Source organism: Oreochromis aureus, linkage group 10 (genome assembly GCF_013358895.1).
Source record: "Oreochromis aureus strain Israel breed Guangdong linkage group 10, ZZ_aureus, whole genome shotgun sequence".
Lineage (NCBI taxonomy): Eukaryota > Metazoa > Chordata > Actinopteri > Cichliformes > Cichlidae > Oreochromis > Oreochromis aureus.
Genome location: NC_052951.1, coordinates 20,259,112 through 20,279,808, shown reverse-complemented (window position 1 = coordinate 20,279,808; position 20,697 = coordinate 20,259,112). Strand labels below are relative to the sequence as shown.

The window sequence follows — 20,697 nt, the reverse complement described above, 5'->3', positions numbered from 1 at the left end:
AATATGTATATTATATAGCATTTTTTGTTGTCAGATGAACGCAATTCTGAGCATAGCACCCACATTTTTGCTCATTGCTTTGTTTCCGGTGCCCTCTTATAGAACGAAGTTTTTTTTAAAGGAGAGATTGGTTTTTAGGTGCCTCTTTCACTCGCTTGGCGGCATGCTGGCATTAGTTAATTCCTTCCAGCAAATGACTCACTGTCACTGGAGGCTGTTTACATCCAGCTGAAACCATAAAGCAAACTGCTTTCACAGGAATTCCCCCCCATTAGGTGGTTTTGTGTCAGAGGGACAGCTCTGGAGACAGAATTAGAGAGACAATGCTGAGATGGTTGAGACACGTGCAGAGGAGGGACATGGTTTTTTTTTCAATATATTACTTAAAAATTGTGTGTATTGTACAATTTATTTAGGTTTGTCACAAAAAAAAATAATTCAAAAACGCACATTTAAAATGTGATACACTCGTTGTTACAGGGTTAATGAGTATTTTATAAATACTTGCAGTTTTAATAACTGCCTAAATAAGTACCGGTGCACTTTAAGATTCTTGCTGAGCAGCAAGACTTAACTTTTTGACATGTGTTATTTGAGCCCCCCCTTTATATTAGAGAATAAAGCGTTACCCAGATTTTAACATTTCAAATAATCCAGAGCACAGCATATTGAAAAACAGTGGAAGTCGTCTTTATTTCATTCAACAGAGAAGCTGCTGCAACATTGGAGTGAACCACTGAGCAGAAACTAACATTCACACTGAGCCGCTGAAAAGATGACCTGGCACAGTGGATCTGTAAGGCTTAAGGACGCCTCAATCACATGCATACACACACTCAACCTCATTTACATCGGCTATCTTACACCTGTGTGGCTGCACAACCTGCAGCCTCATTGCTATCCCTCCTCCCTCTAATGTGGTCAGTCAGAGGTGAGGGGTTAAGGGTCACCTGGGCATCAGGTAACCTCTAGTCCCTGCGCCTCAAACGCAGGGCTTTTTCATGACTTTGACATAACACAGAGACGTTAACCGTTCATCTCTATGGTACACATCTAAGCAACGTAACCCCCCTGAAATAACACTGCATGGCCAGCCGTGGGCCTGGAGAGCGGAGATCAAGGGGTGCTGAGGGGAGGGCATGCTCTGGCCAAAGGGAGGGCGAGGAGGAGTACAGCACTGGCCAAGACAGTAATTAGATTGGTCACTTGGTAGATCGTCGGGTAGGCTCAGAGGCGGTGGGGGGAGGTGGTGGGCCACGGCGGTCTAGATCTTCGATGTAGAACATGATGAGCTTCCTGCGCTCCTCTGGGACACACTCCAGAACAAGGTACCGCTTGTCGTTCTGAAGGATCTTCTCTACATCCTTCAGATGCTGCTCCGACTCCTGGATGAGCTTTCTCGACCTGGGCACAAGGAGACAGGGAGAGTGCGCTCACAAGCAGGAATACAATAAGATGAACAGCACCCTCTCCGAGTCCCAGGGATGGAGTGTACTCGTTCTAGACCTGAATGTTTTTAAGACATCACCCTCATTTAGCTGCACTCAGGCATGCTGCATATAGCTCCCTTCAGTAAAAATAACTGTGTTAACTGACAGCATGTCACCACTTCTAAAATTGGTCCTCATGAAGCTACAAAATGTAACAGTGTTGCATCCTGGATGCTCTGCAGTAGATAAAAAAAACATCATGCAGAGGGTAATAAAACGAGCAGAAAAGATCACTGGCTCTGGTCTTCTTTTGCAATCAAAGAGACTGCAGAAGCAAGACACCACTCAAGAGCTTTATATAAGAATCACTAACGACAGACCTCATTCTGCACTCACTGTTTGACCTGTGCTAGATGCTACAGGTCCATCAAAACAAGGACACGTAGATTAAAGAGCTGTTTTTATTCAGCTGTGCTACATCAAGCATGATTACTGCAATGCACTATGACAAGTTCTATTTTATTCTTGACTCCTTCATATTAAAAATTATTTATTATGTTTTACTGAGAGGGACTGGATTATTGTGTGAATGGCTTGTTTTTGTAGTGTTCTTTATTTTGGGAGCAGCAATTTTGTTACATTGTATTTTTTTAACACTGTAGACAATAAAAGGCATTCTGATTCTGAAAATGTTGAACCTCACTGCGCTCTGTGTGTGCACATCAAGGACTAGCGAGCTGCTGAGACAAACTAAAGCATACTCAGGTGTGAATCGTGTGCAGCGCAGTGTGAGTGCAGGCCAGTGGGGATACAAGGACAATGGTCCTTAGGCACGGAAACTGGTTCGAGTACTCTTAAATAAAACACCTGCTGCTGAGGTTCTGAGGCACTTTTCCCCATTAAATACAATTTTCTAATGTTAAAAACTGTAATTCAGATATTCTCACTATTCAGCACACTACAGTTTCAACTCATGCAACCTGTGCAAGAATCTTCCAGTGTCTTAACATTATAAAAAATAAAACAACTCAGAATTCACCCACACCAGTTTTCCACTTGAAACATTTAACACACCATCTGCTTAAAGTAGCAGAGAAATAAAGACTAGATGAGCTTTATTTATAACAAGTTCCTAGGAAGGGGCGCAACTGTGTCGGGTTATGCAAACTGAACATATGTGAAACAAAGCACAGACCTGTATGTGATGAACTTTGTCTCCTTTAACAGCGTCCTGAAGTCAGCTTTGGCTGTGATGTATTTGTCTTTGATGTAGTCTTCGAACTCCCGCTGTCTCTTCTACAAACAAGGACAAACAGAAGTCAGAACTCCAGAAAATGGAAGTGTACTTCACACGAATAATATGTTTAAGATATACCAGCCACTGTTGAGAAGGTTTGCAGTCCACATGCAACAGCTTTCATTGTAGAGGTAGGATTATGAATAAAAACACCACATGAATTCAAAACAATGTAAGCTGCCGAGTCCTTGAGATCATGACGATGAAAGTAATCATTTGATTACAAGAAGCCTTTGAATAATAGCATGAATTCATGCATGTGTCGTTTTTTTCATGCTGACATTTAATTTGTAATTTAGCGTTTGCTTCGATCTAAACGTTTCCTTGAATAGGACGGATGCAGTTCAGGCATCTACTAATTGGAAGGTCGGCGGTTCAATTTGTCGCTCCCCCTACTCTGCATGTCAAAGTATCTGAACCCCCATCAATTTAAATCTTTTAAGCTTCCCCAAATCCATTGAGTGTGAGCATGTGCGAATGATACACAAAAAACTGCTTGTATGAATGTGTGTGTGATGAGTGAAATAGGCTTGTAGTAAGAAACCACTTTGAGGGCTCACACTCAGTAGAAAGCCTCCTTATAGACACACCTATGTAATCGATTACAAAAGGTTAATTGGCACTATGTATTTTTGGCATCTCAGCTCGCAACCAAAGGTGATCAGGTTTTTGCCGTCAGAGATCCAGCACAACCTTATGGCAACAACCAACATGGGTTTAAACTAAGCAAAAAATGAATTAATTGCTGTTTTAATAAAAGAAAAAAATTGAGTATTTTTCCTTTTTCTGTCCTTCTGTAAATGATGGTGATGTTTTTATGCTGCAAACAGCAGAGCGCAGTGAAAGCGAAAGCTGAGACATTTGAACTCTGGAATTTTCTGGACTTCCCCTTTCTCGCATGTCGCTGAACAACAGAGAGAGTTTATCCACAATAATTACCACACACACCACCGAAGATTCAGCAGAGTGCGAGAGATACAGCATCACTTTCACAGAGACACACTACAGAGCAATACTGCTTTCTTGTGACGTACTTTTGCAACATGACTAATCTCTTATCATCTTATAATAATATTCAAAAAACAGGAACTCCAGCAACACTTGAGGGAAGAAGAACAACTTTAATAATTGACCAATCTTATAATAATATAAAGATGGGTTGGAGCCAATAACGTCTTACCCTGTCACTGGAAGAGAATTTAATACAGCGAGGATCGTCTTTGATAACTTTCTTCACCTCCTTCCATGTGGTTGTCAGAGTAATCTACAACACACACAAAAACAACAGCGTTTTTAAATTGTCAGTGATCGAGCTGCAGATCTATCATATATAACGTATTATATATATAACATATAAAATGACTTCTGGCACCCTTTTCTGTCCTGTTTTTTTACTTCTTACCATGCTGGTCTCATCCAGCAGCTGTCTGAAATGTTCCTTCTTCTTCTTGGCCAGCGCTTCTACATGTTCATTAAACAGCTTCTCCTTTTCCTCTCTCTCCAGCAGCGATGCTGACTCCCAGCGATGGTCTTTCCGCAGGTTACGACGTGTGTCTGACCATGTTGCATCAGAAGAACGGACCTGAAAGGCGAATGCAAAAACAGCCGTGAAAAAAAATTGTTTGAAGGGATCAAAGAGGGGAAAAAAACTCATCCAGTAGGATTATCCCCAAAATAAGCAACACATGAACTGTAACATTTCAAACACTTTTTGACAAACACTGATCACAACTTAATGAAACTCACACATGATAAGAGCATGTGTTTTTTCACACCCCAGTGTTTCTGCAGAGCACCTCACCATGTCAGACATTAGCGCTTTGAAATGCTGGATGGCCTCCTCCCTCTTGTGCTGTTCCCTTTCTCGGTCGATCTCTTTGGTCTGTTCTGATCGGGCCTTCTGCACCTCCCGCTCCCTCTCTCTGAGACTTGCCTCAATACGAGCCTGACGTTCCAGCTCTCGCTCCTTCTCAATGTCCACGTTCTGCAGGTGATATCACAAGAAGTCTGTGTAAGCTTCTTTCGATATGTTGCACTAAATTCTCTCTTTTAGAAATACAAGTTAGGTTGAACTGGTGCCATATACATCAGGTCAATGTCCAGTTAGTTAACATTTATTACATGTGCACCTCCCTAAAAGTACATGAACAGTTATTATTCCAATGAATGCTTTCGAACACATCAGATATCAGCACATAAACCCTGACGTTATCTCCACAAAGCTGCTCCTACCTTGGCTTGTTTTTCCATGAACTGTTTGAAAAGCTCTTCTCTGAGTGCAGAGCTCTCCACATTCTTGTATCGCGGGTCAGTCTCTAGCCTCTCTTTCACTTTGCTCCACCGCTGACCTCCCTCTATGTGCTGGTCACTCAGAAGATCAAAAAAGTCCTGCTTGACCTTAAAGAAAAAACAAACACGTCAAACTTTATTAAAAATCTGTGTAAAAACAACGTCGGCAGCAGAGACACAACTCTGGAAGGTTTAAGGCTAAGAAAGAAAGACGGTGCACTTTGAGGTGTGAGTGAGTCTTACCTTCTCTCCCCTAGACTTGGAGTCCTCTTTTTCTCTCTTCCTCATAGCGGTGATGAATTCCACAAAGATAGCCTCCCTGTCTTTCATCTTCTCTATGGTCTTAAATCTGGGATCTCGGCCATGCTTCACTGCAAATTCACTAAATGTTGTCCTGCAAAAAAGCAACAATGCTGATTATTAGGAAGCAAAACCACCCGGTACAAAGAGATTTAAAGTCTAAAAGGAAAATTGAAAAAATACTGGTGGCTGCCAGTTCTACTCCTCAGCCTCCTAGTAGATGCACGCATGGTATAGTTAGGTGATTTTCAGAAAACTTGACCTCTGACCTTGAGGTCAAGGACCTGACCTTGACCTTCAAAGTCATCTGAGATTTTTTTTTTTGTAGATTTTTTTGGGGGTGGGGGGGTAGAATTTCAAAATATTATGTTACCTCGTTCCTGCATTTATTCATTCATAACCGACCAGCCTTTAGCGGCTAAAGGATAAAAACTGTTCAACAACATGTGTCGAGCTCTTCTATTGTGCTCATGTAACCAAATTTTAAAAAGCTAGAAAACCTACTCAAACAAAAGCCTCCATTCCACTAGTACCTACTCAGCTCAACTCTACTTGATTTTTAGGGTTTTCCATTTAGTCGTAGTATTCGGTAACAGATACTGTTTTTAGTACCTCAGGGCTGAAGTTCCAAACCCCTGAGTTGAGCTGAAAATGTGATGTCAACAGGCTGCATGCCACTGATTGGTCAGGAGGTGACGTCACTGGATGAGAGTCATTCCTTCACGAGAATCAAACCTGACATTTTTGAAACCCGGCAATGATATCACCTCGATGTCCTGCATTACTGTGTTGTGTTTGTGTTGCATACAAATTACATCATGGGACTTTCTCGCCACCTTGCTATAACGATCCTACCCACATTGAAGGGGTACTCAATTGTAATGGAAAATGACCGAAACCAATGGTTGAACGGAGCTTAGTAGGTGCTAGTGAAAAAAGAAGCAAACAAGTAATGTAAATAAGACTTTTCTTTGAGGGTAAGTGTGCTGGTGACTGATTTGACCCCATAAAAACCACTATGAAATGTAGTAAAAGTGGACTGTCCTGTTACCTTGGTGTGAGCTTCGCCTCCTCCATCATCCTCCTGAACTCATCTTTGGCCTGCATCAGCTTGTTCTTCTTCTCCTTCCTTTCTTCCTCTGCTCGTGTCTTCACATATTGATCAAATACCTGAAGCACAATTATACCAAAATGACTCAAAGACTGCAACAAAGTGTAACAGCTAAAAATACTGTACAGAGAAATGCTGAGAAAAGGTTAAAAAGAAAAAAAAAACCTGTTTCCTTTCTTTTGGGTTCAGTAGTAGGTAACGTGGGTCAAAAACAATCTTGTGGAGTTCTTTGTCCCAAGTTGAGAATGCAGACACCTACAGGCAGGAAAGACAACAACAAAACTAAATGGTGACCACGTGTCTGACAAAATCCTGAAAGATTTGACATTTCCGAGCATGTGCAATGGAAAGAAAATCTCAACAAGTGAGAACAATTCATGTCATGTGGTTCTCTCAAACAAACTTTAAAAAAAAAAAAAAAGGATGTGTTACCCCTCTCTCCAACAACATATCTTTGAACTGGGTCATCCTGGCCTCTAGTGGCACTATAGCTCTTTCTCTAGCTGCTCGGAGCTCAGCCTCCATGGCTGCTTCCTTCTCAGAGTCTGCCTCTTTCGTGTCCTCCTTCCTGCAAGTGTTAAAAACAGAGGTGGTGGTGAGAGAATCATAAAAATATATATTGTTTTAAAAGGTTAATGAATCAAAAAGAGAAAGGAAAAAAGGAATTTTTCACAGGGATAGGACTTACTTCCTCTTTTTGGCTTTGGTTGGCTCCTCATCTTGATTCTCTTCAGCAGCAATGGATAGTTCTGGATCCTCCTTGCTGACACCTGTGTGTGAACACAGACACAAAACAAATATAGTGAGCACAGAGAGCCAAGAATGACCACAACACTTGTGTTTTTTTTTTTTAGAGGGCTGCCTGCCAAAAGGTAGTACCACACAACTTCAAAGACTACTAGTTCAACTTGGACTGTATAAGCTGAGCATTTGTTTGTTCTGAGGGCGTGTGCTGTGTTCATGGCTAACTGATAAGAGCTGACCCTGAGCCTGTCCCTCTAATGAACGTGGCCAAGTGGGTAACTGTTGTGTGACGCAGGACTATTGTGCAGAAAGTGGTTTTACCAGCGTGCAGCCATTGTGAAGTCCACGCTGACAGAGTTGACTGTAATTAGCCTTAAACTGTATAACAGTGGAACAGCTACCCAAATGTCATGCACAGGGTTTACTGTTCCAAAAGAGAGAAAATAAACACCCGATTTGTGCAACTATATCACTGCTGTCTCTCCAATCACTGATACGTTGTCCTGTTCAGTAAAAGGTGGTTAAGGGTGAAAGTCAGAGGTCTCAAAGCTGGGTTGAAGACACAAGTGTACGATTGTATCAGTTTTTATCCCTATTGAGCCACAAAGATCGATTGATTATACAGATTCAGATGCTGCAAAAATTTGGGGGGAAGAAAAAAAAACAACAACAACAACAACGACAAAAAACGCTGGAGTCTTTGCTTCTGGTCTTGACTTCTTCTCTTCCTATATCAGATCTGATGTGGGAGTATTGTCTCAGTGGCGACACCTATCATTCAGGAGAATATGGTAGCTTGCCCCTTAATGGTGAGCATAAATAGAAGTGGCCGTGTGATGATGTTGCCAGCAGCATGTGAAGTGTCCAACGCGGCAGATATACTGGGGCCTTAAAATATGTCAGTATTTAGATGAACTGTAACAAGTTAAATATCAGCTGCTTCAGGCAGGCCACACTGTGAATATATTTTAAACTGTTTTATGTGTTTATTTTTGTTTCACTGACATGTAGTTTTAAGCAAAATAAAAAAATAGGGGGAAAAAAAGTTAATTTCAACAGAAATACATTATGTATTCTGTGGCTCGTTATTATGGAAAATCCATAAAGCTCGACATAACTTGAAAAAGAAAACAGGACAAACACTCAAAAATGTGAAAACATCTGACTGGACATTTGGACCAGAGGCTGTACTCTTGTTGCTTCGTCAAATAAAAAAATAAATACTACTACTAAAAATAATAACAACAATAATTAATATGCCTTTCTTAGCTTAAACCTTTCCTATATCAATACTCACAGTATATATTGTATAATTTAAAAAACACTGCGTCCACACCTGTCTTCTTGCTGTCCTCCAGACCCCTCTTATGTGGTGGCTCCTGGATGTGCTTGTCAACATCAGATCGACCAACCAGCTCCTCGGGGCGGTCCCACATGGAGAGCCGAGTTGTCGGGTTGTAGAAGAATACACGATCATCGCCTGTCCACACTACACACCTAAAACAGATTAATAGACACAGAAGAAGAAGAAATATATGGCAGGGCGGCATATATGTAAGATGGCGCCGCCATTACGCCTGCCATATACCTATGGAGGAAATCAATCAATCAAAGTGTGCTGTGATATGCAGGGTCTGTACCATGGCGTGCCAGGAATAGGGTTGGTGGCTACAGGCCTGGCTTTCTGAGCTGCCTTTTCCTCCTCCGTCATCTCTTCTTCTTTCGTCTCCTTGATAAAGAGAAAAAACAAGAAATGGTTCTCTGTTGCTGCTACCTTCAGATGGTTTACTGGATTCAATCTGTTTTGGCTTGGCAGTGCAAGTGGTTATTCAGATACCTCCTTCTCATTATTAGTGTTTTCCATTTTGTTCTCCTTATCCTCCATCTCCATTGCCTCAGCTTCCTCCTGGGCAAGTCGCTCTTTTGCCTTTTCTGCTTCTTTTTCTACAGAGAAGGGAGGAGAAAAAAAACGACATAAATGCTGACGATGAGATAACTAAAGTTTGGCTTTACATCTGGTCTGACAAGAAAGTCAAAGTGGTTATAGCCTATGAGTTTGGTAAAACTGAGAATGAGAATGTTAATTAATTTAATTAACTCTTCCACTGAATGATCTGGAGCCTGAAATCTCAGCAGAGGATTGGGAATCAGTGTATACAAGCTTCAGACTAACTGGATATTGTGACCATGCACTCACCAGTCACATCATTAGGTACACGTCGCTGGCACCAGGTTGGACCTCCTTTAACCTCCAGAACTATTTTAACTCTTCATGGCCCTTTATGGTCCATATTGACATGACAGCATGAAGCAGATTTGTTGGCTGCTCACCTATGATGCAAATACCACCATACCCCAAAGACAGGACTGAGATCTGGACACTGTGGAGGCCATTTGAGTACAGTGAACTAATTTTCATGTTAAAGAAGCCAGTTTGAGATGATTTGAGCTTTGTGACCTGGCGTGTTATCCTGCTGGAAGCAGCCATGAGAAGACAGGTACACTCTGATCATAAAGCAATGGAAACGGGCAGAAGCAATGCTCCGGTAGGCTGTGGCTTCAAAATAATATTCGTTTGGCAGACGGGGCCATCAGCAGAAGCCTCAACTATTGATACAAGGCAGGGTGGAGCTATACTTTGATGTTGTTCACACCAAATTCTGACCCTGCCATCTGAATGTCAGAGCAAAAACTGACCCCAGCATTTTCAGAGAACTGCTGCTTATCGGATATTTTCTCTTTTTCAGATCATTCTCTAGAGATGGTTGTGCAGGAAAATCCCAACAGATCAGCAGTTTTTGAAAAACTAAGATCAGCTTGTCTTGCACTACCCCAACCATGCCATGCTCAAAGTCACTTAAATCACCTTTCTTCCCCATTCTGATGCTCATTGTGAAATTCTGCAGATCATGTTGGCCATATCTACATGCCTAAAGATAGCAGATGGGCCAGTTACATAGAGCAGTGCAACAGATGTACCTAATGAAGTGACGGGTGAGTGTAGGTAAAAATGACGAGTCTGAAGAAACATCGCTTCCTGTGTTTTGCAGTGCAGAAAAATCGTTATTACAGATTTTTGGGACATTTTACAAGATTTGAAAAGAAATTCAGCTAGACCCACTATTTGATTTGCATTTAAAAGAACACAAGTCTCTCTTTTTTTTAAAATACAGATAACAGATAGCTAACAGATAGCACAGTTTTGGGAAAAACTCATAGCTCAAAAGGATAATACTGGATAGGACACATGATGTCAAACTAAAAATTTCACCACGTCAGCAAAACCTACCTTTCTCCAACACAGCCTGTGGTTTCTCCCAAGTGGACTCTAGTGTCCGGTTGTTGTAGTAGTACGTTTTCCCGTCTGCTGTTTTGTACTCTGACCACTCGGGGAGCTGCAATGCTCCAGCCATGGAAGCAGGAGCTGCCGAGAGTGTCAGCTGGGGGTGCATCACAGAAACTAAAGGCGGGCCCATACCAGGAAGCATGCCTGTCAGCAGTCATACAGGGAAGAGAGAGACCATTGTTGGCTGAGTGTCATCTTTATGTCTGAGCCACTAACACTAGCTACGATGGCATTAGTTTAGACATTAATGAAGGCGATTTCATGACCCAGACTGTTACCAACATGTGGTGATAATAATAACAAAAAACCCACATCTTAGTAAAACCAGAGGTAAGAATGACTCACTGCAAGCTAAAAATTGTCGTTGTGAGGGTTTGTCTGCTCATCAAGCAGAGCAAGACGAGGGAAAATAAAAAGAGAGGGTATTGTGATTTTTGTGAAAGAAACTCTTCAAGTCTAAAATGCTTTGAACAAGCAACTATATGACAATGAACACAGGCCACACAAACACAAACAGACAAATACAGTAGTGACCACAAACACACAACCATGCCACAAAGGAGGACGACCACAACAACACATCATGTAGCCCTAACCGTTACACTACCAAAGCCCTGACACAACAATGAGACTGCCCTTAAAATATAAAGATGGTCACTCCTTTTTTAAAAAAAAAAAAAACCTGTTTACAGTCGACAACCACATGCCTAAAAATGACCCAACAACCAACAACTCAGTAACATCTAACAATTTAGAACAATTAACAGCAAAAAATTACCCCCTACCGGTTCAAACAAAGAATCAGTGTATCTATCATTTATTAAAAGTTAAATCATGTTCTTGTATGTTTGCTTCTCTTCTTCTTCTTTTTTTTAGAGAGGGGTGGAAGAATTTAGTTAAGCAGAAACTAGAAAAGATGTCTCACAAGATGAGAATGAAACACTGCATGTGACTCTATCTGATCACCCTCTCTGATCATGGAAACAAAATTAAGCTTCTGTTTCTATCAGCTTTAATGGAAGGAATTTCACCACTGTACACCCAATGGACCATGTTCACAGCACTCAACACCATGCCACTGTTTGTGGGTCTGCATATACACCAGACTACGCATGTAGACATCATTCACTACCATGCCATCTACTGTAGATCTGATAGGCGAGCGGCTGGGTGTTTACCGTTGGCGCTGGGGCCTGCCTTTACACAGGTTGCATCTACTATCTGCATCATTGCTACACCTGCAAGAACAACGGACAAGCAAGCATCTGGTTGAACACAGCAGGACACTAGATATCAGCTACCATGTTGTGTAAGAGCTTGTATATGTTTGGCCCAGTTCAGACAAAACACACAACCAGATTTTTTTCTGCCTCTGTTGACATTTATGTGGCTGTAGTGTATTTAAAGATGTCAGGAATCAGCTGCACAACATAACGTAAGGCCCTTATTGATGCCACATCTGAGAGAGTGAATCCATAATAACGACACCGTCAATCAGGAGATTCCAAGTCTGACGTTTGAAAACCATCTGTCCTAATTGAGGCGTGCTTTCAGCCAAGTTTGATTTTAGCTGGCAATAAATTTATCCACCTGCATGACCCTTCACTTTAAATTAGATCTAAATAAGGGGCTGGAGCTGGAGCCTGCTGGCTACCCAAATCTTTTGTTGTTAATATTTACAACAATAATAAAGCTTCTTTTGGGTGCTCCCTTATTCACAAGGGGTCACCAACGCAGATGAATCTACATGTAAGATTTGGCACAGATGCTTACACCTTCCTGACACAACCCTCCCAAGCATCTGTGCCTCTTCCCAGTCTTGACCTGGGGATCTTTCACACATCAGGCCAATGTGTTTATGACTGCACTATAAAGTCACAATTAAAATAAAATAAAAATCTGGGTTTCTACAAAAAACAAAAACAATAAAGTTGCTATCTGTAGTACTGAGTGAGGCTGTATTCGAATACTTGACTCTGTGGATTCTTCTTTATTGTTCTAAGTATTCAGTTTCATCTCTTACACTCAAAAAAGGAGAGAGATCGCAAACTGATATTTTGCTCTCCTACAAGCCTAGAATCTGGTCAGTGACCCCCTGGCAACCTTCATTTGGAAGTAAAAATTGCGTATTCCGCAACCGGTTGGCAAGCAGTTGCTCGATGTCGCTGGGTGAAATCGGTCATGATGAGGGTACTGAAGGGTTGGGCGATATGTAAAAATTTTCCAACCAGCAATCGTCAGTCCAACAATCGCCGATGGGCGATATATTCGCGCATGCACAGACTTTTTGATGGGCGGGGCAATGTAATCATGCACGGACTGATTTGGTTTACAACACAAGTCCAAACATGGACGAACTAGTTTCCCAAAAAACCCGCTGTCAGCGTTAACGCGGCTTAAACGCGGTCATCACGATTAAAAGGTTTTAACGCTCTCAACCCATCTGGAGCGCAGAATGAACAAAATTTGGACAAACTGCTGAAATGCGTTGACAGAGAAATTTCAGGGATTTTGACTCAGTCTGCACTCCAGATGGGTTAATTGTTAATCGCATTAGTCGTGATGACGGCGCGTTAACACTGACAGCACTAAAAAAATATTAAGTCGCCAATTTGGGATTTCTTTGGGTTTAAACCAGATGAAAGAGGCAAACCTAAGGATGTAACCAAAGCGCTGTGCCACTTGTGCAGACATAAAGTGCAAGCTGAGTACTCAAACACGTGTCCACCATCCATACACGTACATGCTGCAGAAGCTATCACCAGCTTCTGCAGCTCCATCAACAAGCGCACCCTGAGGAGGGTGCATTTCGCTCGCAGATGAAAGAGGGTGCTGTTCAAACAGTGCTATTATTTTTTTTTCTGTTGACTGCTTCTATTAGCTCCATCATTATTAGCAAACTTACTCATGGGCAAATAAATAAATAAATCACCCTTGTAAAAACTATCGTCGATAGTCGATATATTCGTCCAATCGCCCAACCCTAGGGTACTGTATAAAAAACTCCTTGTTATTGGTTTGGTTGCTAGCAGACTGAGGAGGTCGCTTATTGTTTGTTTTTAAGATTGGAAGATCACTACAACTCAGAGACTAAGAAGAAGAAAAGAAGATGCAGCACCTTCTTTGCAACTGATTTCACTATGTGACAGCCTGCAACCAAACAGTTGGGGAATACACTTTTTTTTTTTTTTTTTTTTTTTTTTAAACACATTTTAGCAACCTGTGGTCCACATGGTTTGTGACTGACTGCTAGACCTACATGAATGGGGTCTAACAATCACTGTCTCTTTGCTATGTGGTGTAAAAGAGCAAGAATCTGGGGCTGTTTCTAATGTTTTCTCTGAGCAATCATCTTAAATGTAATTAAAGCTAAAAATCACAACACTAATTATATTTGAATCAAATTTGTGGCAGTTCTGCTGACCAAACGCTCCCCTTTGTTTACCACTAAAAGGCCTGGAGTCCAAAGAATAGTATTCAGGAGAATCATACACCCTATAACCAGCCCTACATGTGTCTTGTGCACACCTGACTGGATTGAATCATAAGTACATCCAAATATTTTATAAGACCTTAGATACAAAAAAACCCTCCTGGACTGTAAAAGACAGCCTTACAGCAACAGCAGCAGGCCAAGGTGGACAAAACATTTAAAAACATGGCCCAATGAGGCAGAATAGTCATTACAGTATATACATGTACAGCTTGACCAAAGGTCTTCGCGTCTCATTCTCACCTGGTAGAGGGATGTGCATGCCTGGCAAAGGCACCCTGAAAGGTGGCACCATGACAGGAGGGAAGGCAGGTATGGCTGCGGTGGGCTGGGCCACACTGTGAGGCAGGGCTGCTGGCAGCAGTGGCATGGTCTGCACTGCCGTAACAGGAGATGGCACCGTGGAAACAGTCACCACAGTGACCGGAGAAACAGCAACAGATGAGGTCACTGTGGCAATAGGAGGGAGGTCTGCTACAACGGTGGCTTTTGGGAAGAAAAAGAAGTACTTTTGGTTTTATTCTTGCTTTGTGTGTGTGTGAGTGTGAGATGTTAATGAGGTGCTGTTTACCTGCTATGCTCGCAGAGGGGGAATGGGTGGTGATGGAGTCTGGACTGGAGGTGAGTGTGCGGGAGGGGGTTGAGGATGGAGCTTGAGTAGGGGAGGCTGCTGCTGCTGTGCTTGCTGTAGTGTTGACACTGCTTGAGCTGGCGGTCACCCCAACATTAGCCCCTGAACCTGCAGCCCCAGCCCCCGCCACAAGAAGAGGGTTGAGCTCAGACTGCTGGATGACCTTCACGCCATCAGGTTTACTCCATGATGACTCTCTGGTCCGGGCGTTGTAGTAATATGTCTGTGAATGAGAAACAATCACAGTTTTTTTTAAATATTGTGAAAAAAAATCAGTGTTTTTTATGATTTCAAAAAATGAATGAACAATTTGCATTGAATTACCAATAATTAATCATAAATATTTAATCTTGTTACAGCAGAGCTCTGATTTGGGAATACAGCAAAAGTGAAAAGGAAGGTTGACAAAATGTTAGTGAGACCTGCTTTGACACATGGTTTGGAGCAGGTGGCAAAAACAAAAAGACAGGAGGACGAGCTGGAGATGGCAAAGCTGGAGATGCTCAGATTTTCATTGAGAGTGACCAGAAAGGATATGATTCAAAATGAAAATATTAGAAGGACCAGCTCAGGTTCGATTTAGAGACAAAGTTATAGTGACAAGGTTGAGAGGGTTTAGACATGTGCAGAGGAGGGTTAGTGGATATATTGGACAAAGAATGTTAAAAGTGGAGCTTCCAGGCAGGTGGAAAAGAGGAAGACCACAGAGAAGATTCAGTGAAGGAGAACATGCAGCGGGTTGGTATAAGAGAAGGATGGAAGACTTGGAGGCAGATGATATGATAAGTATTGGTACAGTGACTGGGAGAGTGGCAGGTGCCCACTTGATAGGCTTATCAATTATGACTACACTCAAAAGGTAGGTCCTGATTAACTAGTTCTGAAAAGATGATAACGACATTTACAATGAGTCGATGACAATGGAAATATGTTAAAAACTGTTATAAGCAGCCTTGTTGTCTTCCAACGGTGACTGAAATGCGAACAAAGTAAAACATTAAGTAACCAATATGGGAACTTGACAGCTCAAGTCTGATGACTGAGCTTCTAGGGGCAGCAGCCAATATTTCAGGCTAAGCAAGATTTCTTGTTCTACCAACTAAGGAATTTAGCAAATTGTAAAAATCTCATAAAAAACACAACACACCGCTCTTAATTAGAGACAATATCAATGCAACCATAATTTCCAATCTAATGTCAAGCAAAATTATTTTGATTTGCTGCCATTTCCTCTAACCAGGTTTAACTATGTGATCACAAATTATTATTAAAGCTGTTTTAGTGCAACCAACTTATTTATTACACACATCAGTTTGAGAATGCCTGCTATCTGCTTTTATAGGACCTCCACCTTACCTTTCCTTCTGGTGTCTTGTTCTCTACCCAGATTTCTTCAGCAGGGTTGAGCGCAGGGTTTCCAGATGCAGGAACGGGAGGCATCCCAGGAGGAAACAGCATTCCTGGTGGAGGCGGCAGGTTACCAATAGGAGGGGGAAGGAACGGAGGTCTCTACATAAAAAAGAGAGGGCACAGCATTTAGCTTTCAAATAATAAAGAGCAGAACTGAGAGTCTAAATTATCCCGTTAAAGCACTCTATCCTCCAACATAATGTGTCTGTAGAGGATACAGAAAGGTGCACAGTCACAAGCAGTGGAGGGCTCAGCCAGCAGTTGATGCTAATTGGCCTTTTTGGATTCAAATTAGGGAGATTTGTGCATCATTACTGTATTATACAAGAGAAAAATCACATTGCACCAAAGAATCAATTATGAAGCCAAAGAGATTATAAAACAAAGATTAGTCATATGCCTCCTTACTGTCTGCCCCTCCTTTTAAGAGTGAATACTGCTGTTATGCTGTAATAGAGAGGACAGTCTCTTCTTTGCAGACTCTACCTGGGGCTACACGACTGATCGATGCGTATTCAATAACCAACTGTGAATCATATTTACACTAAAGGAGAAACTCTATTCACTTCACCTCAAAGACCATTTCAATTTAAATGTGAGCACGTCACCAGAATAGGGTTGTCGCAATATAAGAATTTTAAACTCGATACCAAAACCCATGACAATACTTGATACCATTTCTGATACCATGAGGAAGATTTTAAACCCATCCTACATCACCAGAATAAATGGCGAAGTCGTCATATCTGTGAAAGACCTCACAGCTGGCTACATGAAATAAAGAAACATATTTTTAAAAAATTATTGTAAAAGTAGAAAAGTTAGTTTATTATCTAGTTCACATCTGCCTGCAGCCTCGCTCTCATCCAGCATGTACACTGCTCCAACTCAGCCTGCAGATCTTCACCTCCCCACCTCTGCGTTAAGAATTGAAACCGCCTGATTCCTGCTCCAGATTTCAGTCTTTATTTGCTCGGATTAGTTCACCACATTTCCCTTTCTGCTTAGCTCAACTACGGTTCACTCCCTGCTCTGTACAGCCAGGAACCTGCCAGGTTTTCTGTTTCTCCATAACCACCTCTGCCATGGCTAAGTATTCGATCAGCCACTCGTTCAACCTGCAATAATTATTCATCCTTTTTCTAACTACAGTCCGTTAGCCAACACGTTACTAATAACAGACAGCTAACAAGGCTATTGGGTAACTGCCAATAGTTAAACAGCTAATGTTAATGTGTGCACTGGTCGGGTTAACATTTTTATCTAGTGGAGATATCATCTGAATTTCAGGAGCAGGACCACTCCTCCTTCACGCCCCCCCAGCCTCAGGCTATAAAAGCCCCCCTTCTCCAATACCTGCTGTTCTCATTTTCATGCCCCACCCTTCCCCCCCATTTTTCCCTCTCTTCCTTTCCTTCATTCATTTATTGTTAGTACATGGGGATCTGCCCAGCTCGGGAGCCATCGCCAGTCCCCTTCGAGGCCTTCCCCAAACCGCAGCACCAGTTCACACTTCCTCATCCCTCATCATTACCGAGGATGTGGTCCCAGCTAGTGAATTTAATACTTTCATGCTGTTGAAACAGGAGCTTTACTAACCTTAAAAATTCCTCTTAAAGTGTTGTTCAGTGTTATGAACGTTAACTACTACAGCTGTGACAGGAGGAGCCATGTGAAGTTGTGTGTCATGAAGGAAGGAAAGACAGGACTGTTGGTATCAATATTGTTGAAAATGAGTATCGAGTATTGATTTTTTTAACAACCCTACACCACAAGAAGGTAACATTTCCATGATGAAAACCATGCTTGTAAAAGAATGTGGGGCAGTTACCTGTAGGTGGGGAGGCCCAATAGGTGGAGGCATCCCTCCTGGTGGAGGGATTGGTGGCATGCTGGGGTCGAAGGGTGGACGTGCAAACGGAGGTCGCGGCGGAGGTCCCCTCATCATCCCAAAAGGAGGCGGTGGTGGCCTAAGGAGTGGTGGTGGGCCTCTTAACACTGGGGTCTGTGTAGGCGCAGGCGCAGGGGCAGGGCCACGAAACCGCACCGCCTGCTGCGCCATTCTGGCACAACATAATAAAAGTTATAGTTAAAGCTTATGATAAATACTAACATGACACTAAACTGTAAATAAAGCCTTTGAAAAGAGTGCAGAAAGCAATTATCAGCTTAATTATTAAATATTATACAGTACAATGACAAATTATCCTTCACAATACAAAAATAAATTACACTATAAAAGTAATAACATCGGTAATATCATATTAACATCTTAACATTGTAATTTTACAATGGAGGAAGCTGCAGTATAAGCCAGGAATGGTTAGCAATGAATACAAACACTTTCTGCTGACTAATGTGAGACTTGCTGCAGAAATGGGCCAGCAAACAGCAGCGGAAGAAGTACTCAGACCTATTATCAAAGTCAAAGTAGCAATAGCACAACTTAAAAGCACTCTAATAAGAAGTAGAAGTTTTGTGTTACGTCGCAACAATTTAATGCTGGCTAAATGTTCAAAGATGCTATGATAGAAATGAAAGATTTCTCTGGTTCTCTGACACAAAAAATAAACAAGTATATATAAGTAAATAAAAAAATAAACTCTGGGCCATTGCCCATCACCTAAACTGCCATTTTAATCATGAATTTGCCTTCACAATCAGTGTATCGCTAAAGTACCCATCAGACACCAACATGAGCTCTGTTGTATGCTGCACTTGTGAACTGTTATTACTGATGCATAAACATACTGCTCGCTTTTCTAACCAGCTGACTGGTTGGTGTAACTATGTCTCTCAGATTCATGTTCCTTATTACAAATACCTTAGGATTCTACTTAAGGACATCATTTAGCGTAAATTTACTTAATTGCTATGCAAGGCTGTTTGAAGACGGTGTGACGTGGACAGGTTGTCCATTCAGACTCTGTGGTGTTTATATTACCTCATGTCTACATGCTGAACCCTTCAGGGTTATACCCGCTTGGCCGTAGATGAACACAAACATTCAGCAAATGTCGTCTTGTGATAATCGGGCTAACATCAACCTTTTTTCTGTCTATTTAAAACAGCTACTTTCCAATCACTTTAGCATATTTTTGCTAGCTGGTTATAATTGATAACAACCGCCACGTTTGAGCCCAAGCACAAAGCCTGGTGATTCGGGTGGCCTTCCGTGAGAGGTAAACATCTGTCTGTTTAATCTGTCTGGCCCATGTTTACCGCGTGCCGGGGAGCGGAGAGCAGAAATCGAGCGGCTCTTCAACACGGGGGCTAGTTAGCTGGAAGCTAGTTAGCTGGCGTGGCTACATTGACATGCACGAGCGCCACATATCAACACCATTGAACCAAAAGCAACACAGACTAGCTGCATATTAAATGTCCGCAAATGCTTCATATTACCCTCGGTTAATAATCATTTTAACGCTTTACTCGCTGTTATCTGACCTGTTGTCGTTGAACCCGATAGTCTCGCTCTCTGCCTGGTCCGCCATTACAGGAAAATGTAACCGCTCTCTTCCTGGAAACGCCCCTTAGCGGTGACTACTTTTCCTATTCGCCAGGCGCGGACCTCAGTCACGATACAGTTAGAGCTGCGTGGACTGTGATTGGATATTGTCTTTCTTGCGAACGTTCAGTAAAGTGTTCATTGGTCCGTTTGGGTCCCATTTTTCATGATGTCTTTGTTCAGTCGGTACTCCGTGCTGTTGATAATAAGGCGGATTCTAATCACTGGCGATTTGCACACACTCCACTTGTGTTTTGGTGTCCGCGTTTTGTTTGATTTACACCTGTTGAGAAGGCATTCCGCTACTTAAAAGAAGTGGCAGTACACCATATAGTGGAAACGCCCTGCGCTTACTGGAAGGCCTTCATTCTGAAATGTAGTCACAAACCTAAAAGTCAAGTGCATGATATCATCTTAAAATCACTAGTAAATATTATCAACATCTTTTTACGGCCAGTGATTTTCCCTGTTTGTCTCACATGTGCTGTTATCACTCCATTGGATCCATTGGTAATTAATAATTATCAGCCTATTTCTAATCATTATTTGCTCAGCAAAATATTTTTTTTAGAAATAACTGAATGAAGACCTTTCATCTCACAGTATTAATAAGTGCCAATCAGGTTTCAGAACCAGAAACAGCTCTTACTAAAGTTATCAACCTGACCTGAAGATCAATATAGTGCTTGGTTGGTTTAAGGTTGGTCAGGTTCTCGACTGGTTGTCGTCATACCCTAAAGGGTAAAGGTTTTTATGTTTCAGTGAGTAGTTTTAGAGCTGCCGAATGAAACCAGGTGTTTCTCAAGGGTCAATTCTGGGTCTTTACACATCCCAAACCAGTCAGGAAAGATGATTGCCCCTCCTTGATCCTGCTTCTGCTGGAGGTTTCTTCCTGTTAGAAGGGAGTTTTTCTTTCTTACTGTTGCCAAGTGCTTGCTCATAGAGGGGTCTGATTGTTGTGGTTTTCTCTGTATTATTGTAGGGTCTTGACCTTATAATATAGAGCACCTTGAAGCAAATGCTTTTGTGATTTGGTGCCTCAAGGCACTTTCAAAAACTGTGAAATCATATAAAACAATATATCAATCAGGTTATGACTATATTGCTCTATTTGCAGGATCACCCGAATCATCAGTGG

The 20,697-nt window shown here is 41.8% G+C and overlaps 1 protein-coding gene across 2 annotated transcripts; it reads right to left on the bottom strand.

Moving 5' to 3' along the window:
- Positions 1–668: 668 nt before the first annotated feature.
- tcerg1b (transcription elongation regulator 1b (CA150)) lies at positions 669–19,595 on the bottom strand. 2 transcript variants are annotated; one of them, XM_031739090.2, is made up of 21 exons: positions 19,499–19,595; positions 17,883–18,114; positions 15,998–16,150; positions 14,582–14,864; positions 14,254–14,496; positions 11,696–11,755; positions 10,461–10,661; positions 9,009–9,115; positions 8,812–8,900; positions 8,508–8,668; positions 7,116–7,197; positions 6,860–6,995; positions 6,593–6,682; positions 6,368–6,486; positions 5,260–5,410; positions 4,960–5,124; positions 4,529–4,711; positions 4,130–4,309; positions 3,908–3,991; positions 2,626–2,726; positions 669–1,404 (listed from the first exon to the last, which is right to left on the bottom strand). In XM_031739090.2, exons 1-21 carry the CDS (start codon positions 19,543–19,545, stop codon positions 1,203–1,205), a joined length of 3,069 nt encoding a protein of 1,022 aa, XP_031594950.2. In that variant the 5' UTR covers positions 19,546–19,595; the 3' UTR covers positions 669–1,202. The 2 variants fall into 2 exon arrangements, with proteins under 2 accessions (XP_031594950.2, XP_031594951.2); XM_031739091.2 differs by lacking the exon at positions 11,696–11,755.
- Positions 19,596–20,697: the final 1,102 nt, after the last annotated feature.

Bases quoted from the DNA above. Each gene is read 5' to 3' on its own strand.
- tcerg1b (XM_031739090.2), bottom strand. From the start codon at position 19,545: ATGGCGGACCAGGCAGAGAGCGAGACTATCGGGTTCAACGACAACAG. The intron at 11,756-14,253 runs GTGAGAATGAGA...TTGTTCTTGCAG, and splicing joins CATGCACATCCCTCTACCAG to GTGTAGCAATGATGCAGATA. The intron at 2,727-3,907 runs GTAAGACGTTAT...CCTTGTTTGTAG, and splicing joins AATTCTCTTCCAGTGACAGG to AAGAGACAGCGGGAGTTCGA.